The sequence below is a fragment of the Myxocyprinus asiaticus genome, chromosome 38 (genome assembly GCF_019703515.2).
Source record: "Myxocyprinus asiaticus isolate MX2 ecotype Aquarium Trade chromosome 38, UBuf_Myxa_2, whole genome shotgun sequence".
NCBI classification, from domain to species: Eukaryota; Metazoa; Chordata; class Actinopteri; order Cypriniformes; family Catostomidae; genus Myxocyprinus; species Myxocyprinus asiaticus.
The window spans coordinates 2,831,528-2,853,952 of NC_059381.1; the positions used below are offsets into that span (position 1 = coordinate 2,831,528).

Genomic DNA, 22,425 nt, shown 5'->3' on the forward strand with positions numbered 1-22,425 from the left:
CATATGTATTCATACAAATGCAAATAGAAATGCACAGATTTTACAATTAAGTGTGCTAGTGTGATCTAGTCTGCACTCTTGTGAAACACAGTCTAAGTATTCGCAGACGCTGCAATACATTTCAGACTTGTTAACATTTTTGCCGTCATCAGGTGTGCGCACTCCGACAAGCAAAAGAACGACAGTGAGCATCAGCCAGTTAAATTGCTAGATTAAAAACACTCAAGTAGCATTGACTAGAACCAACAGACAGTACAAACTGCTGCCTTACCACACGTCTGCACGTTAATCCTGTTTGTGTTAGAAACCTCACACACATTTGACTTCCTGTGCTGGTTAATCAGGTTCTATTGTGTATCTAAATTAAGGTCGACACATTGAGTCTCAAGTAGTTATGTGTGTGAGTTTGTGTGAGAACAGAATTTCGGGATCGCAAAAACAACTGATTTTGTAATTGGTGCTTCTAGTCTGCAATTAGTTGCATAAAGTGTGCTCCAGCGCAACAGAGAACAAGAAACTGTAAGGGGCCGTTCACGCAAAAAACGGTGAGATGCCACCATTGTAAATACAACGCTGGTAGCACAAGACTCGCTTTCAAATTAATATTTCGGGTTCAATACAAGTTAAGCTCAATCGACAGCATTTGTGGCATAATGTTGATTGCAACAAAAATTAATTTCGACTCATCCCTCAGTTTCTTTAAAAAAGCAAAAATTAAAGTTACAGTGAGGCACTTACAATGGGGGCCAATTTCTGGAGGGTTTAAAGGTAGAAATGTGAAGCTTAGTATTTTATAAAAGTTATTGTTAAAATTTGTGAATTATTTATTTGAGGTATTTGAGCTGTAAAGTCGTTTAAAACGTCATTTTCACGGTGGTTTTAGGGTTTACTGCGTTACGTCGTCATGGCAACGAAGTTGTAAACTTGCATGTAATTTTCCACAGATGCGGTTAGTAAGTGATTTTATCACAGTAAAATCATGTTAACACACATATTGTTTATGTCTTGTGTCTATACTTTTGAAACAGTGAGTATTTTAACGTTTACAGATTGGCCCCATTGACTTCCATTATAAGTGTTTCACTGGAACACGTGCTTTTTTTTAAAGAAAAGGTGGGACAAGTCGAAATTAATTTTTGTGGTAATCAACATTATGCCATAAATGCTGTCAACTGAGCTTAACTTGTATTGAACCAGGAAGATTCTAAGAGCAGCTGAAACTGCCGGTTTTTCGCCGGTTCCGTGCGGATTTCAAGGGAATAAGCGTATGATTGGAAATTTTAAAAAAGCGAATGCACGAACATGTACAATAGGGACACAGAAATGAGCAGCATGCACACTAGAAGCTCTAAAATAACTCCGAATTGCATTCAAACAGCTCTCCTTGTTGACCGTTCCAAGATGGCTCAGTGGTTTACATATCCGAACTAGCCGAATGAGGCATCTACGTATGTACAGTACTGTGCAAAATTCTTAGGCACATAAGATGTTTCACGAAAGCATTTGTCTTAAGATGGTTATTTATATCTTCAGCTTTAGTGTGTCAAAAGGAAATATAAATGTTAGACTCCCAAACATTTCGTTTGCAAATAGAAAAGATTAGAATAGAAGAACAGGGAGCCCTGCAACAGATGTCATTACCCCTACAAAGCCCCCCACTGAATATTGAGCCAGTCTGAGATTGCATATAGAGACAGAAGCAGTTGAGACAGCCGACATAGATAGAAGAACTGTGACGAATTCTCCAAGAAGCTTGAAACATCCTATCTGCCAACAACCAAGAAAAACTGTGTTCAGGTGTACCGAGGAGAATTGGGGCTGTTTTAAAGGCATAGGTGGTCACACTGAATATTGATTTAGCTTTTTCATGTTTACTGGACTTTGTATGATGTTAACTGATAAATGAAAACTGTTTATGTCATTATTTTTGAAGACATCCTCACTATGCAGCATTTTTCACAAGTGACAAACTTTTGCACAGTACTGTATATCTATGATGTCATAATTGTAGCCTGCCTTGTTGCTTCTGTACCCTATTGTAATGAGCATTAGGGTAAGCCTTACTTTATGCGGCTGTGGCTCAGGTAGTAGAGCGGGTTAGCCACTAATCGCAGGGTTAGCGGTTTGATTCCTGGCCCACATGACTCCACATGCCGAAGTGTCCTTGGGCAAGACACTGAACCCCAAGTTGCTCCCAATGGCAGGCTAGCGCCTTGCATGGCAGCTCTGCCGTCATTGGTGTGTGTGTTTAAACACCAAGCTCTGTATAAGTTTAAAAAAGCTCTATATAAGTGAAGACCATTCACCATTTATTATTTTTCTTTTTTTTTCGTCAAAAAAACAAAAAACCGCTCGGGGCTGTTAACAAAAGATCCGGGGCTTCAGCCCTATCAGACAGCATCTTACTACGCACCTGATTTGAGGGACGTACCTTTGCATTGTTTCTACATTAGCAAGTGTCTCCTCCTCATGCAGACTGCTGAAAAAATGCTGTCACATACACTCACAGTGCGACATGACGTTCGAGTTCGACTCGAGCGTATAGGCACAACATTATTGTATGTATAAATCTGAGCTTACTGTTTAAAGAGCACCTATTATGGTTTTTAAACGTGCCTAATTTTGTTTTAAGGTCTCATACAATAGATTTACATGCATTCAAGGTCAAAAAACACTTTATTTTGCTCATAATTTAAATTGCAGCATTACCTTTTTTTCCTAGTGTCAAAAACGACTCGTTCAATGATCCGTTCTAAAGGATTCAATCTAAACTCCTCCTTTCAGAGAGCCTACTCTGCTCTGATTGGTCAGATGTCCCAGTCTGGTCTACCGCTTGGTGTAGTGTTTGAGGGCGGGTCAAAGCTGTTCGTGAGCAGCCAGTGAAGACCAGAGGCGGGTTTTTTGTTACTAAATTACGTAGGTTAGTAAAGGAAGTAAGTCTGGAATTACTAACGACTCGTTTCAGGTGTTCAGAATCGGTTCTCTCTTTTGAGAGTCAATAACTCCATTTGTCGTGCACTTTGCAGACTTTTTTACATTCACAAACAGCTATATAACACACTACATGAAAGGTAATATTTGAAAAACCATAATAGGTGCTCTTTAAGAATTTGAAAACCTCTGGTTTAGCTGATAACAACAACTAAGCGGAAGTGCGGAGCATCCGAGAGGAAGTCTCTCGCCATAATGGCGCCGCCCCATGGAGAACTCAGAAAAAGATGGATAGTCACGGGTCTTAAACATTATACGTGTTAGCAGTGATATAATCGCTTACTAACCTTTTCTGTGTAAAGCTATATTCCAGTATGATCTCTTGTAAGTCGCTTGAGATAAAAGCATCTGCTAAATGACTAAATATAATGTAATTGTTATGACAATATAACGCTAGTAACCCTGTAACGCCTCAATGCCGGTAAATCCCTGATGTTAACATGTATAATGTTTACATCTTCTGGCCCTTGAAACACTTTAATAGTTTTCATGTTTATGGACTGGCTCCATTCACTTTTAAAGTGCCTTACTGTAACCACGAGTGTTTTTTTCCTTTCTTTTTTTTTACATTTATTTATTTTATAAATGGTCAAAATGATTTTTGTGGTTATCAGAATTGTATTGAACCCAGAACATTCCTTTAAATGCGTGCAGGGCAAAAAGCTGCAGTTTTGTTGTGTGCTTTTGACCTTTATAAGAGTTTAAATGAATGCGCATGCATTTGGACGAAGATGTAACATTGTTATTGTGCTGAAAGACAAATGAATGACTCATGAGTTGACGAGTGCTGGATTTAGAATACGATAATATATCATTTGCTTCTTTCATTTAATTCAGGTTCAGTTCTCTTCTGGTACAGATTAAATCCTAACCAGCTGGAGGATGATGTTTTTACAATCACGTTCCAAGTTTAGACTGCGTTTGAAAGTATTTTCCAAACCTATAAATGTGATTGACAGTGTGTCTCCAGAAATGTTCCATTTTCAGTCTTTATTATCTTCTCTATTCTTTTATGGTCAGATGCATTTGCCGTTTATCTTCTGGTATGATCTTGGGCAGTACTCAAAGGTGTAAGATGATCTGTGTGTGTTTGCAGATGTGAGTCTGGTTGAGTTCTGGGAGCCGGATGTGTTTAACTACACCACTCTACTGCTGAGTGAAGACAGAGGTGTGCTGTACGTGGGAGCCCGAGAAGTTATTTACGAACTCAACATGAACAATGTGTCAATCAAGAGCAACCAGGTGAGAATTATTACTGCCACTGTATGTGTAGAAACTTTGTCATAGACAGAAAACGGCACTCTTTATCAAAGTGGCCATGTTGTGGAAAACGGAGCTTGATTTGCTCTTTTGAAATAAGAGTTGAAATAAGAAAACAAAAACATCCTCTCTAGTACACCCAGACCATTTGTTAAACCTCAAATGCAAAAATGGCTCGTTTAGAAATTGTATTACATCAAAAACTATGCGATGGTATGCGAACGGTGCCTGAAGTTGTTCCTGGCAGGCTACTCAGCTTCACAGGCTCAGTATGGTTAGGATTAGGCATGGGGGCGGGGTTAGGGCATCTGCTGCCTGCCAGGAACAATTCCAGGCACCTTTGTACAATGAGCTCAAAACTACAAACTCATTAAGATATGACCATCCACATTTACTTATCAACACCTATAGATACAGTGGGCACGGAAGCCCCGCCCACATGAAAGAGGTTAACCAATCATAACAGAGCTCATTTGATTAGAAAAGTCTTAATGGGACAGTAGCACAAACAGCCTGTGTAATCTTGAGGATCAGCGAGAGTGTCAAAAATGGTCCTGAAATGACAAACATTATAAGTTGACTTTTTAAGGAAGAAATAATGCTATAAAAGCCCTTTTAAAAGACTTCTGTTCTCATGGTTTGTGATTTCAGCTGCTGTGGAAAGTTCCGGAGAATGACATGTCTATGTGTATATTAAAGGGCAAATCTAAAGAGGTAATGTGGAAAAATGGACCCAAGATATCCTGATTTGAATATTTCATCTCTGGAATCTTTTTAGATATTTGATCCATGTGAAGCTGGGCCTGTATCTTTGCTTTATCCTTTTAACCGGGCTGAAATGTTTTGTGTTTGTGTGCTTGGCAGACGGAGTGTCGAAACTACATTCGAGTTTTGCAAGTCCTGGATAAAGACAATCTGTATGTTTGTGGGACGCATGCGTTTCAACCTCTCTGCGATTATCTGGTGTGTGTGAAAGCCTGCAGTAAATATTCATTTTTTCAACCTTAAAGACCAAATGCTTACCAAACATTCAGTTCAGTCAGAGGTTTACATGCGGTTTTATTTTGGTGAAGCATTTGTCTTCTTATTTCTATATTTACTTCGTACTTTGAAAACAATGGTTCTGTTACTAAATTGTTTCATTTCAACCACCAGAAAGACAGACAGATGATTGAGTGAAACTCACGCTTGGGTCTTATTTCACCCCAAAGACAACAGAAAAATATGAAGACGTTATATTTAGCAAAAAAACACAAACAAACAAATTAAAGGAATATTCTGGGTTCAATACAAGTTAAGCTCAATCGACAGCATTTGTGGCATAATGTTGATTACCACTAAAATTAATTTTGTCTCATTCCTCCTCTTCTTTATAAAAAAAAAAAAAAGATTTTATTGTGATAAAATTGCTTACAAACTTATTCTGTGTAAAATCATAGCCAATTTTTCCATGATGATGTAATGTCAACAAACTCTACATGACTGTAAAAGTGATGATTTAAACAACTTTACAGCTCAAATGATACATGATTTTTAACTGAAGAATTCATGAAAGTGCTTTTATAAAATTATAAGCTTCACATTTCTGCCTTTAAACCCTCTAAAAATTGGCCCCATTCATTTCCATTGTAAGTACCTCAGTGGAACCTCAATTTATGCTTTTAAAAAGAAAATGAGGAACGAGTCAAAATACGTTTTTGTGGTAATCAACATTATGCCAAAAATCGACTGACCTTAACTTGTATTGAACCCAGAATATTCCTTTATGCCCCTTTTTAGGACCATTATGATTTTTTATTATTATTATTTTTATTTTATTTTTTATGAAAATTAAGCACATTTCCCCCTAGATTGTCTTTACTGGAATGGAAAAATATCATTTTTAATCATGTATGTGGAGAAAAAAAAAAAGATATGTATTATATTGATGGTGAATTATGGAGCCCCTTAGAAGAGAGGGCAGGAATGTTTTTCTGAAATAGTTTTGCGTTCCCTCGCAAAGAATTTAACATGATTTACTATAGAAACCATATTTTAACCTTGATATTCGTTGGAAAGCCATAGTAATAATACTGGGAAATGAAAAATATGGTAATAATAATCATTATTTTGTGGTTATTATGGTTTTAGAACATATACCATGGTATTTGTAGTAAAACCATTGGTTACTATATGGGTTCTGTATACTGTAGTAAAACCATTGGTTACTGTATGGGTCCTGTACACTGTAGTAAAACCATTGGTTACTGTATGGGTTCTGTATACTGTAGTAAAACCATTGGTTACTGTATGGGTCCTGTATACTGTAGTAAAACCATTGGTTACTGTATGGGTCCTGTATACTGTAGTAAAACCATTGGTTACTGTATGGGTCCTGTATACTGTAGTAAAACCATTGGTTACTGTATGGGTCCTGTATACTGTAGTAAAACCATTGGTTACTGTATGGGTCCTGTATACTGTAGTAAAACCATTGGTTACTGTATGGGTCCTGTACACTGTAGTAAAACCATTGGTTACTGTATGGGTCCTGTACACTGTAGTAAAACCATTGGTTACTGTATGGGTCCTGTATACTGTAGTAAAACCATTGGTTACTGTATGGGTCCTGTATACTGTAGTAAAACCATTGGTTACTGTATGGGTCCTGTATACTGTAGTAAAACCATTGGTTACTGTATGGGTCCTGTATACTGTAGTAAAACCATTGGTTACTGTATGAGTCCTGTACACTGTAGTAAAACCACTGGTTACTGTATGGGTTCTGTATACTGTAGTAAAACCATTGGTTACTGTATGGGTCCTGTATACTGTAGTAAAACCATTGGTTACTGTATGAGTCCTGTACACTGTAGTAAAACCATTGGTTACTATATGGGTCCTGTATACTGTAGTAAAACCATTGGGTCCTGTAGTAAAACCATTGGTTACTGTATGGGTTCTGTATACTGTAGTAAAACCATTGGGTCCTGTAGTAAAACCATTGGTTACTGTATGGGTACTGTATACTGTAGTAAAATCATTGGTTACTATATGGGTTCTGTATACTGTAGTAAAACCATGGTTTCCGCCAAAAAACAAAACATGGTTAGCTTACAACAGTGGTTTCTACAATATTACTGTAACAAAATGATTTCTGCCAAAAACTATGGTAACTACAGTCTACAAAATGACTATAGTAAAATCATAGTTAAACTATGGTATTTGTTTTAAAGCCATTATAACAAAATGTGGAATGCCCAATTCCCAAAGCGCTCTAAGTCCTCGTGGTGGCATAGTGACTCGCCTCAATCCGACTGTCAATCCGCGCATCTTATCATGTGGCTTGAGTGCGTTACCGCGGAGACGAAACGCGTGTGGAGGCTTCACGCTATTCTCCGCGGCATCCACACACAACTCACCACGCGCCCCACTGAGAGCGAGAACCACATTATAGTGACGACGATGAGGTTACCCCATGTGACTCTACCCTCCCTAGCAACTGGGCCAATTTGGTTGCTTAGGAGATTTGAACTTACAACTCCAGGGGTGGTAGTCAGCGTCAATACTCGCCCCAAATCCATAACAAAATTACGATTTCTATTACCATAGTTTTCGATTTCCTCCATTATCACTTTGGTTTCACAAAGAATACAGTATAATGGTTAAAATATGGTTACTCTAGTAAAACCAATGTAAATTTATTGTGAGGGAACTCAAAACTATTTCAGAAAAAAAATTCCCGACCTGTCCTCTAAGGGGCTTCGTAGTAAATAGTTCATATATTATGGTATTAATTGTTGTAATGCATTTACTTTTTACTTACTGAAATAAAACAATGAGAGTCAATATTGAGAGTAAATACAAAAAAGCTTCATTGCCATTAAAAGAAATGATATCACAATGTCAGAAATCGCAATGGTTCTAAAATAGGCTTTATTTTCTTTAAGCAAAATATACATTTTCTCTTTGTATTTTAATAGGTGACATTTTTGGATGAAATGTTTTCTTGAGATTCACCCAAACAGACATGATCTAAACTGAGCATAGTGCGTTTATTACCAAAAATGAGGAAGTTTTGCTTATCACTGAAAAACATTCTCTCCGTTTCTTTTTAGTCGCTGGATAATTTCAGCTTGCAGAACAGATTGGAGGACGGTCGGGGGAAATGTTCTTTTGATCCGGCGCAGAGCTTCACCACAGTGATGGTCGGTAAGTTATCTTGCTGTTTCTTACCTTAACACATCTGCAAGGCACTCACAGAGTTGACTTTATTATTTTATTGCAATGCAGATATCATATCACAAGCACCTGCAAATGATCATTTCTGCTTCCTCATCATTTGGTTCAACGTTAAACGTATTCTGAAAGGTTTTGTTTGTGTTTGTTTTGTTCTTGGTGTTTGTTTGTCTCTGGTAACGTGTTGTTTGTTGTTTATTGTTTAGATGGGGAGCTGTACTCGGGAACTGCTTATAACTTCTTGGGCAGTGAGCCAATCATCTCTAGATACTCTCAGTCTCAGAGTTTACTGCGCACTGAATACTCCACGTCCTGGCTGAACGGTATGCTGCAAATGTTTCCTCATTCACAACTCAACATAAACACAAACACACAAGCCAGTTTATGTAAATTAGATCAATATGAAGTCTCATTAGATCCTGAAAGAGTTTTAATGAGCTCCTATCATGAACATTCACAACTCAACACTCCCTTTTTTTATTTTAAGTGTACCGCTGTGAAAAATGAAAATAAAATGCTGAAAACAGAAGATGATGTCGCTCTCACTAACCCTCTTGCTCATGTGGTTCTGGTTCCCTGTGCAGAACCCAGTTTTGTGTTTGCAGATGTGATCCAGGAGGGGCAGAACAGCCCGGACGGAGACGATGATAAGATTTACTACTTCTTCACTGAGGTATCGGTGGAATACGAGTTCTTCGGAAAGCTATTGATTCCCAGGATTGCACGCGTATGTAAGGTGAGACCAGCCAGAACATGTCTAAATAACCTTAGACGAGACTACACCTGATTGGGCATTCGATGAATCACACTAATACACGTAAATACATTTTTTTTGTCCTAAATAGCCGTTGCCGTTTTTTACATTTCTCACAAACGCAAATGCTTTTTGTGGTCTTGCTGAGCATTATTAACACGTGTTAAAAACCTATGTACTAAAGGGGGCAATAGAGTTGCGTTCAAATGCACATCTAAATGTGTCTTAATGTGTTAAAACTTAGGTATCTAGCTATAAGCATGTCTACAGTTTAGCTCACTTCAATTAACTTGCTCTGCAAGATTTTCTTCAGACTTTTGCTTCGCTTCAACTGTAGTTTACCAGAAAGTCAACTGGATGTCTGTCGTCGAGGTGTTGGAGGAGAGAAGGAGATATGATGCCATTTTTTTCATTTGAAAGCAAAGTCTAATGTAGCATTAGCAATACTTGTAATATTTTGATTCTTATTGAGTTATTCTGTATTGGTATTCGGTTCTTGTTGGAGTCATACAAACCAACAGACGAAGATCTGCTTTTATACTAAAAAGAAACTGTGCAGCGGTACAAGAAACTCTGAAGATTATCAGGCCAGTATGTGTGTATGTGCGTTAAATCTCTTAACACAGGCAGAGTGCATTTTATTTTTTTTAAAAAAGCAACTTTAACCACTTGTTTTTCTGAAAAATAACATGTGGAATGATAAAAATGCTATAGCCTTTATGTAGACTTCATGTGCACTACCCTAAAGCCACCAGTATTTGTTTCTATGTTTCTAAACTCCAGGTGAGTGCAAATGTTTAGTTTTTTTTTATGCATATTGTTCATTTCAGCCCATTTTTTTCTAAACAGAAATGTCAAAGCACCCTGCAAACGAGTGAAAAAAATCTGAACTGTTCCACGAACTGTATATTTAGTGTTAAAGACATGCAACTGGTCTGTGAGTGTATCTGAGGCTATTGAATATTTAAATAATGGCTTCATAGAAATGACTTTGCAGATGAAACATGGTAACATTTATAGTGCAATATTACATCAAAGAATGTCTCTATACGCATCCACAGAGGTCTTGCCTAAGCCCTGAATATTCAGTGGTCCTAAATTGACCCTGCTAATAATACCCCTCGCTCAGTCTCTCTCTCTCACTCTCTCAGGGTGATCAGGGTGGTCAGAGGACCTTGCAGAAGAAGTGGACATCATTTCTGAAGGCTAAACTGGTGTGCTCCATGCCTGATCTCAACTTTGTCTTCAATGTTGTTCATGATGTGTTCATCCTGAAAGCCACTCACTGGAGAGAGACGGTCATATACGGAGTCTTCACCTCTCAATGGTCAGTTTTTGTGTGCACGCATGCATTTGTAGTCAGTTTTGTGGGTCGAAGAAGATACAATCAAAAAATCAAACTTCAAAGTACCAGCATGTGCCTTTTTGGTATTTTACACTGAAACTGTTTATTCCAGTTTGTCTTGAATCATCTGTATATAACTATATCTGTAAGTCATGCCATCACCTCAGTCTTAGTAATATGACTCTCAGATGGAAAATATGACTAATGCAAAATCTAAAGTGGCACAACTGGATTTTATATGCATAAAGGGACTTTCCTTAAATGTATTTGTTTCCTTGTTTCTCATTCTTTCAGGGGGAATGTTGGTCTGTCGGCTGTGTGTGCGTATAACATGAGTTCCGTGCATGATGTGTTTTCCAAAGGGAAGTACATGCAGAAAGCCACGGTTGAACAGTCCCACACAAAGTGGGTCCGGTTTAATGGAATCACCCCAACTCCGAGACCCGGAGCGGTAAGTATCCCGCCAGGGTCTAAACTCTCCTTGAGACACTGGGTTTCCCTTGTTTTAAATCTGTTCATAGATAACATACATGGCTGCTGGATGGGAAATTAGTCTTGTAAACATGTCTATTGTTTGTAAGTTTATACCACAAATAGTCATACAGGCTTACCTTTATAGGTTAAATGTAGTCCAAACAAATTGTCCTAGATTTACAAGACTTCATGACTAGTGGTCAACCGACATTGGTTTGTCAATGGCCAATGTGGGTATTTATAATTCAGGCTGGCCGTTATAATACCTTAAAATATCTGAAAACATAATATGTGCATTGACATGGTTTTTTTGTAGATTTTGAAACTGGCATTTATGTTTTCATGCCATTTATGATTACATGCTAAGCAGGTTCAGTTTATTATCCAAAGCCAATAATGTCTCAAAATCAGCTATAAATGGATGGATAAATATAAATTGGATGGATGGATGGATGGATGGATGGATGGATGGAATAATAGATAGATGCATATAGATTGATGGATGGTTAAATGGATATAATAAAATGGATGGATGGATAGATTAATATAGATATGGATTGACAGATGAAATAATATATAGATATGGATGGATGATGGATATAGATAGATGGATGGCTATAGATGAGTGGATAGAAGAATAGACAGATGTACACCGATCAGCCACAACATTAAAACCACCTGCCTAATATTGTGTAGGTCCCCCTCGTGCCACCAAAACAGCGCCAACCTGCATCTCAGAATAGCATTCTGAGGTTATATTCTTCTCAACACAATTGTACAGAGTGGTTATCTGAGTTACCGTAGACTTTGTCAGTTCAAACCAGTCTGGCCATTCTCTGTTGACCTCTCTCATCAACAAGGCGTTTCCATCCACAGAACTGCCGCTCACTGGATGTTTTTTGTTTTTGGCAGCATTCAGAGTAAATTCTAGAGACTGTTGTGCGTGACAATCCCAGGAGATGAGCAGTTACAGAAATACTCAAACCAGCCCATCTGGCACCAACAATCATACATGCAATTATCTAATCAGCCAATTGTGTGGCAGCAGTGCAGTGCAGTGCAAAAAATAAGCAGATACGGGTCAGGAGCTTCAGTTAATGTTCACATCAACCATCAGAATGGGGAAAAAATGTGATCTCAGTGTATGCCAGATGGATTGGTTTGAGTATAAATGGGTGGATGGATATGGATGGATTAATATAGATGTATTGATATAGATGGATTGATTGATTGGATGGATGGATATGAATAGATTGGTATAGATAAATGGATGGATGGATTTGGATTGATTGGTATAGATGGATGGATGGATATAGTTGGGTGGATGGATAGATAGATGGATGTATATAGATGGATATAGATGGGTGGATGGAAGAATAGATAGATTGATATAGATTGATGGATGGATGGATATAAATAGGTAGATGTATATAGAAGAATGGATGGATTGATATAGATGGATTGATGGATGGTTATGAATGGATTGAGATGGATGGATGGAGATGGATGGATGGATCGATCACGAAACATTTCAGCAAAAACTTGATTTTGAATGTAAGATCCCTGTATTTTGATTTTAATGCATCTCTCTTCCCCTTCACAGTGCATCAATAACCATAACCGCATGCAGAACATCAGCTCGTCTCTCCACCTGCCTGATAAGACTCTACAGTTTGTGAAGGACCACCCGCTGCTGGAGGACCCCGTGCTGCCCATCGGCAACGGCCCCCGCCTCATCACGAAAGATGTCAACTACACACAGATCGCAGTGGAGAGGGTGCAGGCCCTTGACAGAAACATCTACGATGTCCTCTTCACCGGCACTGGTGAGTATGTGTAATCGGGGCTTTAGAGTGCAATTCATGTATCTAGATAAAAGAATGTGTGAGGTACTTCTCCAGAGCATTTGTGAAATCAGAATTGTGTGATCAGAGTTCTAGAGTATTTAGTGTGCGATCAGGGCTCTAGACAGAGTGGTTCATTGTTCTAGAGAAACGAGAACTAATCAGCCACATCGTGACTGACAGCACGTATGCCTCACTGATGTGGAGAATTTTAAACATTAACTTAAATGTTTGGAGACACTGTGTCTCCAAGCAGGGCATTTAACAGTAACATTATGGTGTAATACAGTCACTTGAGTTCTCTTTTTTTTTTCTTATTTGTCAGTCAAATTCGGATTAGAATTTAACTGTTCAATACTATTACGTTTCAATGGAAACTACCAGTGAAAACTTGTGATCAGGGTTTGAGGGAGTTTGCTTCCCTCAGTAAAGTATGTGAATATAGAGCCCCTGGGCATAGAATGTGTGATCAGGCCAGTTTGTGGTTCTAGATTATTAAAACCATTTGTGTCTTGTGTGGTGTTCTCAGATAAAGGTGTACTGCATAAGTCAGTGGTGTTGGAGGGAGGAGAGGTCCACATGGTGGAAGAGATCCAGCTTTTTAAGAATTCCGAGCCAATCAAAACACTTTTACTCTCTCCCCAAGTGGTAAGAACCCAGATTTTTCTTCTCACTTGCACACATTTACTCTTTGTTGATAATAAACGAGCCTGTGATTAAAACAGCATTATTATGAAGTAAAATGATAGTAAGCTGCTATTCAATGTGACCTTTTTAGTGACTAATCAGCTGAAATAAAATGCACACAAACACGTTTTAAAGGAAGTTTCCATACAATGGAGATATACAGCCGCAAGCTGTTCCCCTTCAGCTACAAATCAGCTACAATTTCTCATTTGTAGTTCTAAACGCACACGCACACACACTGCACACACACACACACACACACACACACACTGCACACATATACCAACAGTAACTGTGTGTTCTCTCTTCTGCAGGCCCAGTTCTTGTATGCTGGTTCTGACTCAGGTGTGGTCCAATCTCCCACAGCGTTTTGTCATAAATATCTGTCCTGTGAGGATTGCGTTTTCGCCAGAGATCCGTACTGTGCCTGGAATGCAAGTTCTGCTTCCTGTATTAATATTTTCCAGGACAAAGCCGAACAGCGGTGAGAAATGAGAACTAATCAGCCACATCATGACTGACAGCACATTAACTTTGACACTATGTCTCCAAGCAGGGCTTTTAACAGTAACATTATGGTGTTCTCTTTTGTATCTTATTTGTCAGTCAAATTCGGATTTGAATTTCACTGTTCAATACTCTTATGTTTCAATGGAAACCACCAGTGAAAAGTTTAGACACAGTTTGTTAGAATAACAGTAAAGTCATCAAAATTATAAAAAAGTAATACATTTTAGCTTACAGATGCTGGACACTTGTTCACTGCTTTTCCTTCACTATACGCTCCAACTCATCCATGTCAAAATAAATCAAATATTAAAAAGTTTACTTTGAGAAGAAATTCATACATAGGCACAATTTATATTTGTCTAATTTCCAAAACAAAACTAATTTCCAGCATTTAAGCATTAGCCTTTAGATCAAGAAAGAGAAGGTTTTTATGATCATCATGAACACATAAATTCACCCAACTGTGTCCAGACTTAATTTAGAAAGTCTTTTTGACAAATAAAGAAAACAAGAATTTTACAATTGCCGTCTCAAGCCATTATCATCCCTAAATGAGTAAAATCTTCCTCAAACAGATGTTTCATTTAGTCTGATCTGTTTGTTTTGATGTGTTTTATTGCAGGAAGTTGATTCAAAGCTTGAAAGGAGATGCTGGGATATGTCCCCCAGGTGTGTGCTGTAAATTGTCTTTTGTATTAATGTCGTGAAAAGAGAATGAAAGCAGCTGGACATGTGGGTGGAGGCAGGCTATGCCTAATATCTGTTTGGTTACTGTAATGTGGTTTAAAAAGTCCTGTGTTTGTACAACATCATGGGCTCTTAAATATCTGACACAGGAAAGGAGTCCTGTCTCCGATCTTGTGACTTTTTTTTTTTTATTGTGGTCTAGATTTTACCCTCCTATGGTATTGAAAAAGGGCACCTCACTTTGGTATTCACGGTCATTTTTGCCTGGAAAAAAAACTTTTTTTTTATGATGATAATGATACCATTCCTTTTCTGAAGTAAGAACAATAAAATTATGCATTTCTTTTGGGATTTATGCTATTTTTATCTTATTTTCATGTACATTTATAAATTGTACCATTCATTTGCATTATACAAATAAGCATATGTTTGAAAAAATAAATTAAAAAAATCAGAACCTAAACTTCTATACGTTGAAAAATTAAGAAAATATGAGAATGTGATATAAATTGGAGGCAGATTGCTGCCATCTGGTGAACAAAATATAAATAACATGAATTGAACACCATGTCATGCCAGTAACAGTCAGTAGATGCTGTAGACACATACTGTGTAGTCTGATGGCTTGTTATAACATTATTTTATATTTTATCACAAAATATGCATTTGGATATATATTTAGACATTATCAAACTATTATTTGTCAAAGTTTACCATTTTAAATTTGATTTGAAGTGTCAGTGTTTGCTGTTAATGTCATTATGCTTGCAATCAAACCTGACCATGGTGTTACAAAGAGAAGAAACGGAATAAGCATTTTTCTACCAATAATTTAAAACAAAAAATGTATTAACTCAAAGTAAATGCATAATAATGTGAAAATGAACATCAAGAAACAGAAATGAACTGCACAATTCTGAAAATTCAGTTAGAGTGTAAAACAGAAGAATCAGAGTAAACATTTTGCAACTTTCTACAGTAAAAATGTATTTTAGGGTTAGGGGATAGAATCTATAGTTCGTACAGTTTAAAAATCATTATGTCTATGGAGAGTCCTCATAAGGATAGCCGCACCAACGTGTGCGTGTGTGTGTGTGTGTGTGTGTGTGTGTGTGTGTGTGTGTATGAGAGAGTGTCAGATTGCTGTCTTCAGCTGGAAAACAACAGATGACTTGTAATGCCAACAATGACCAAAAGATGGCTGTAGAGCTCCACTTATTGATGCCCTGGTTCTGTGTCTGTGTGTATGTATGTTTTTTTTTTTTTTACGACCATTTTGACTTATCGAATCAAGCCAATTATTATTTTTATTTATTTTTCATTTTTTTTATGTTCAGATGGCAAATAGAGGAAAAGTCACCAAGTCTTGTACTGCTTAGATAAAGGAAACCATCCATCTATCCATCCATCTTCTAAAGCCATTTGTCCTATGCGGGTAGTGCTGGAGCCTATCCCAGCTGATAAAGGGAACCGTTTTTGTTACATGAGGAAAATGTATTTAGTTCAAAAATGACCAAATATTATGGGATGGTTAAATCAGGTGTTTTGGGGTGAATAACCTAACAATCCTAACAAAAGTAAAACTATTCTAACCTAATTGTCTAATTTACGTAAGAATTATTTTATGAAAGATTGACAAATTTGTGTTTCAAGAATAAGGCCCATTGTTCGGCGGACAGTCAACTTTTTGGTCGCATGACAGCATGCCAATTTGCAAACCCTTGAATTTTTTCTCTAAATCCTTGCAATACCATCACTAGTAAAATCAATGGATTTGCAGTGTTGTCTTACTGTATGTAGCGTAAATTCCAGTTTGTAATTGCCTTAATGCTGCTCTATAGGATCGCAAAGTGATGGACCTGGTACACAGACTGATGTGTTTGCACCTTATTTAGCAAACTTTTTTTATATTTGAATTATATAGTGTAAATTATCCTGCAATTAGTTAAAAAAAACTAAAAAACTAAAACTAGTTACCACAGCTGTGATGAATCTTTTTCCTCTTATGTTGTTGGAGCAAATGGGAACATAAAGTTATATTTGAAGTTGCTTCCCATTTACCGCTGTAGAAGTTTAAGCCCTGTGTATACTTCCATTTTGATGCAAACGCTCAGCTTCTGCATATACTCCATTTAACTGTCCGCACATATACAGGCGGTTAGTGCATGCATGCTTCGAATGCTATAAGACACCAGACTATTTCTCTTTAGGAGTGTAGACCCATAAAGGCTCAAGTTATACAAATGCAGGTATCTCTAGACCTCCTCACAAAAAATGTGAGTGCTGCCACCTTGTGGACCCGCTAAATAGTGAAAAAAAAACGCCATGCACATTCTGCGCGTCCAAAGACTTGCGGTTCGAAAAACCGGGGTGCGTGTGTTCAGTGCTCAAACACTCTGCTGATGATGAAATTTGTGTCACAGATCCTGTATGTGGACACTCAGCATGCGTTCACATCTGACCGAAGTAAACTTTGGGCTTTACCCTGCGATAGATTATTAATGCGTTTCAAACCCTGAAATGTTAAAAGGGTCCATCGAAAGTATCTGTAGTACAATATATTTTGTTCACAAGAATTAACTTGAGAAATAAGAAGATATGTCATAATTCTCTTTCTGCTCCTTCCACAGTTATGCCTCTTGCAGTTGAGGACTACCAGAAGGTGACGGTAAAGCTGGGCAGTTCTGCCAATCTGCTGTGCCAGGTGCGATCAAACCTTGCCCAGGTGTTGTGGAAATTTGACGACAACATTCTTAACGAAGCTTCCAACTTCCTTCTAATGGGAGAGAATGGGTTGCTCATATACAGCATGACCACGAAGGACCAAGGCCGTTATGAATGCTGGTCCATCGAAATGGCCGCAGGAAAGAACTTCACACATTTGGTAGCTGGATACATCCTTCGATTGGACTTTCCTTACAGCACGCCTTCAATATCAACATCGTCTTTATCAGATGTGGGTGCTACTTCGCATTCCGTCGGATCTACCTTGCGTGACCCAACTACGCCAGCGGAAGGTAATAACGATAACACATCAGGACCCCCACTACTAACGTCAGCCAACACAGAGGCCCCCCCACTAACCACCCCTCCTAGCAACTTCATTAAACCCAGACAATACATCCCTCTGGAAGTCAGCAACTCACCGACGCGCACTGAGACTATAGACCCATCAGCAAAGTACATTGAACATGACAACAGCATAGCTCTGTTGTCCCTCTTCTTGCTCTTCTTCCTCCTCTTCCTCGCTGCTCTGGCATATAACTGTTATATGAAGTACCTGCCTGCACCTTGCCTCCGTTTGCGTGCGGCGCTGCTCGGCTCACACAACAAACCGCAGCCCGAGTATGCCACCTGCGAGGCCGGCCTGATGGAGCAGATGCCGAACAAAATGGATCCAGGCGATCAGCTACAACGGAATGGAGCACAACCGTTATGGGCTCCCAGAGACACTGGATACGAGACGGAACCAGAATGTGGGAATGGGAAAATTCTGTCAAACAGCGATGAGGATACGGACGATAGTGCTTCTAAAGAGCGACCCTTCGACATAGAGTGCGTTTTGCAGCCGATTGAATATGCCGATGCAGACACGCCTTACTGATTCCAATATTTACCGCAAGACATCTACAGCGGAGCAGAGGATGAGCGAATATAACAGTATGATTTCTCTCTTGAGCTGTGACCTCTCCATTGGAAGCTTAGCTTAGCAGCAGTGATTCAACATTAAGGTTGTGTACGTAAAATTATTTTTGCTTGTGGTTTACGTTTGTCAAGCAATCTCGCACGTCTGCTTGGCGCAGTAAAGATTACTATGCTGCTCTGCAAGAACGAAAAACAAAAGTTCCAAATTGGAAACATTATTTACCAAATTGGTATATTAGCATGATGTTTTCCAAATTGGAGTACTGAACTCTTTTGTTGGGTTGGGTTGGGTTGGGTTGGGGGGGTGGGGAGGCGGCATGTTCACAGTCAGCATAGGGTTCGATCTGAACCTGTTATGTGCTTTTACATGTTAATTGTCTTTCCACTTTGGGTGTATATGAAAAAATCTCAGGGATGATTTTAGTTTCACAAATGCAGGATTGCGTGTAACACAGGAAGTGTACAGGAAGTGCTCTGGTAGACCAAAATGGCAGGTAGGCCAAATTTGGTGGAAAGTTGCGGACATGGCCCAACTGTCTAGAACACTCAAAAGTTGGATGGAAATGGCTCCAACATTGGTGAAATGGAACTAAGACTGTCCCTCTTGGTGAAATGGGTTCCTTTCGTGAAATAGAAATTATCTTGGCTATGTCTAGATGATAACCATCGTTCTGCGAAACTCTTGCGTAATTCACCCTAAGCCCCACTGTAACGCTACCCCTTGGTGCCAATTAATGTGTTCTTTCTGGAATTTCTGAAGAACGAAGGCTACCAGCTAGACAATTAAGATCGACATCGTCAAATGTCTCTATACGTGGTGAATTGTTTGTTACTTTGATGACAATTTAAATGGTTCATTGTGGGAATATGACAATAAAGCAGACCAAAAATGTCTAAACACTGTGACGTCTCTTTTGCACAGTTCCCACTGGAAACGTTATGCTGTTATCGCAGATCATGTCTGTTTTCTTTGAGCTGTGTTCCTATATATTTTGAAGCTAACATTTTAACCTCGTTTTATTTAAGAGAAAGCAGCCCTTCTTGGTAGCCCTTTTATATGGTTCAGTAACACTTTACAATAAGGTTCTATTTGTTACATTAGTAAATGCATTGGGTTTCATGAACAAACAATGAACAATATTTATGTACAGCATTTATTAATCTTGGTTAATTTTCAGTTATGAATGTACTATTGTTCATTAGTAGTAACAATGTTAATATATACTGAAAAAGTATTGTTCATTGTTAGTTCATGTTAACTAATGTAGTTATTAAATGTTAACAAATACAACCTAGTAGTAAAGTGTTACCATTGGTTCTTTTATCCCTGTGGTCAGTTATTCATAACAGACATTATTCACGTAGACTAGATAAAGTTTGTTTGCCAACTTTTTGACTGTTGTCCACAAATGTGGCCTTTTTAAACCTTTTTTGTTTAAAAGAATGAAGCTTTATGTTTTAGATACTGTATTTTTACAAGACATTATATTATTTAATTATTTGTTAGCAATAATAAGGTGAATATCAAACAAACTGTCAGTAATGTCCAGGTTATATTTCAGCCCAATATCAAAAGAAAGAAATAAGACCTGGACATTTCTTGTGTGAGATTCACCCAATAGCATGTTTATTCTTTGACATTTTGCTTTGTTTTGATTGGTCGCTCCTTGTATAGTCTTCAAAAGGCCTCAGCTTTTCCACTCTCATTCCCTCTTTGTGGCATTTCCTGATTTTCCAGCTTACCTGAGATTCTCAGCACACTCTTTCTTTGTCTCTCTTCCTCCATTCCCTCTCTTCCCTCCTTCCACTTCCTCTTTCCTGCACAGCTTCCTTGGCTGTCCCTCCTGTCCCTGTCGACTCGTTGCCCACTTCCGGTGGTCACCTCTCTGTCTTCCCTTGCTCTTCCTCATCTCCATCATTGTCTTCCTCATCTCCCTGGAGTGGTTTAGAGGGGGCTCACCTGATACCCCCTCTCTTGAGGGAGCAGTCGTGGGGCCTTCACCCTCACCAGGCTTTCCTACTCTTCTGCCTGGCCTTGGGTGAGTGGTACCTTTGACCTGCCTGTGGTCTGTCTTTGCATCTTGCCTCAATTTTCTGAAATGTCACCTCCTTTTGCTCTCACCTATATATACTGTTTTGATTGGCTGGATATTTAGAAAATGTTCAATGGTTAATTATCATAGAATCTCAAAAAAACATGGACAGGTCAAATTTCGGCCTTAAATAAATAAATAAATAACCTAATTTAACCAGTGTTGTTATTTGCATTGTGACAATTACACACATTTCAAGTCTCTTCTTTCTTAAAGCAAAATATGTCCATTTTTTTGGTTTTGATTTTTGGCTGAAATGTGTCCCGAACATGTTCCTGACGTGGTTCATGAGATTCACCCATTAGGGATCAGGACCCAGATAAGGGGAAGTGAGGGAAGAAGTAGAGGAGAGAAAGAGGAAGTCATTGACGAGAATTTAGACAACACTTGTGTGCGCCCTGAATGCTGCATGATGCAAGATTTTCTGCACACCTTCTCATGCCTACATTTTGGATTATAATTTTTTTCACTACTTTATTTAAAACAGAACAAACAAACAGAAACAGTTCATTAGAATTGACTGGACTTTTATGTTACAGTATATAACTTGTCATAAGAAATCTGTTCTCATCTTAATTTGATTATTGTTTTGCTTTTACCAATTTTGTATTATTGTTAAAAGATGTTAATAAGACTTTGAGTCTTTTTCTATAAATGGACTTGATATATTCTTATAAAGAAACAGCATTGTGATTCCGAAATAGTTTTTTCTAAACTATGGACACTCCTTGAAATCATCTGCAGAATTTCAGCACCAGTCATGTACAGTGTAAATAAGTATATGAGAGAAGATGTACAAAGTTTCTTCAAATCTTACACATTTTGGTAGAGCTTAAATAAATTTTTTGAATTCTGAACAATATGTGAAACAATGTGTTCTGTTCAGTTGTGTTTGTGAAACTGCATTTGAATCATGTAAAGGTAGTATGCTTTAAATGACTTCCAAAATGAACAGAACAATTACAGAAGTCATCAGACAGAAACTGATTGTCTTAAATCAGACATTTAGTGTCAATCTGCAAACTCGCAACATTTCTACCACTTCAAAACAAACACGTGTTAAAAATCAGATTGGTGTGTTGTTACAAAAAAAAAAAAAAAAGCCTCAATCTGTTGAACGCATGATTGATGTCTGTTGTATTATAATATTTGTTTAGCATGTCAGAAAGCTATGGTATGATGTTATCGCACATAACGATTAAGCAGTGTAATGTTCACAATTGTGCTGTTAATACAGTAGTTATATAAACGAGTTAATATTGAGTAACTGACATTTGAGAAACAGTACAGCCAGCTATTTTGTCTATTTTTGCTCTGCCAATAAACATTTTGGTTACATTGTAACAAACCATAGAATTGGAATGTGTGTTGCTAACACAGACAGGTCATTCAATGAAACATTACAGCGCTTTTAATTTGTATCTACACTCTTGAAATGCATATTATTAAAAGCCACAGTATTCATTGTCAGTATGCATGTCGTGTCTGAACATGTGTTAACACCATGTATTTTTTGGAGAAATGGAGTGATTTTTATCTTCCACATACAGCATGACACTGCAAGGTTTGACTTTATTTCTGTTGAGGATTTGAAATGTGTTATACAGATGCACACTTTTTCTACACGTGTGTGTGTTTGTGTGTGTGTGTTATGGTGATGTAAATATCACATAGGGTCCATGTGTAAGTGCAGTTTTCCTTCAGGTCCTAGTGATGTAAGTGTTCAGTGGCACATAAATGGGCGGAGACTCGAGATGCCCGTCAGTGAATACAGACACGCCCTTTCCAATGATGCCGTGCTGGTGAGCAGCAGGTTAAAGCAGGAAGCTTTGAATAAAGACGTCCAATACAAGTGTACAGCAGTGTCGAAAACAGGAAATGATGTATCAGAAATTGACTTTCGGCTCAACAGAAGGG

The 22,425-nt window shown here is 38.1% G+C and overlaps 1 protein-coding gene across 5 annotated transcripts in view; it reads left to right on the forward strand.

The window, feature by feature from the left end:
• The window catches only part of LOC127429237 (semaphorin-4D-like), an 83,932-nt gene extending 62,029 nt beyond the window's left edge, over positions 1-21,903 (forward strand). For 4 of the 5 annotated variants that reach the window (XM_051678138.1, XM_051678135.1, XM_051678136.1 and 1 more), the window contains 13 exons: positions 4,088-4,233; positions 4,903-4,965; positions 5,116-5,214; positions 8,349-8,442; positions 8,676-8,792; positions 9,054-9,205; positions 10,375-10,550; positions 10,863-11,019; positions 12,646-12,868; positions 13,416-13,534; positions 13,888-14,057; positions 14,706-14,752; positions 17,401-20,376. In XM_051678138.1, the coding sequence (XP_051534098.1) occupies positions 4,088-4,233; positions 4,903-4,965; positions 5,116-5,214; positions 8,349-8,442; positions 8,676-8,792; positions 9,054-9,205; positions 10,375-10,550; positions 10,863-11,019; positions 12,646-12,868; positions 13,416-13,534; positions 13,888-14,057; positions 14,706-14,752; positions 17,401-18,374 (2,537 nt within the window). In that variant the 3' untranslated portion in view covers positions 18,375-20,376. Of the gene's footprint in view, positions 1-4,087; positions 4,234-4,902; positions 4,966-5,115; positions 5,215-8,348; positions 8,443-8,675; positions 8,793-9,053; positions 9,206-10,374; positions 10,551-10,862; positions 11,020-12,645; positions 12,869-13,415; positions 13,535-13,887; positions 14,058-14,705; positions 14,753-17,400 lie in introns of all 5 variants that reach the window. The other variant, XM_051678139.1, reaches the window with a different exon arrangement.
• Positions 21,904-22,425: the final 522 nt, after the last annotated feature.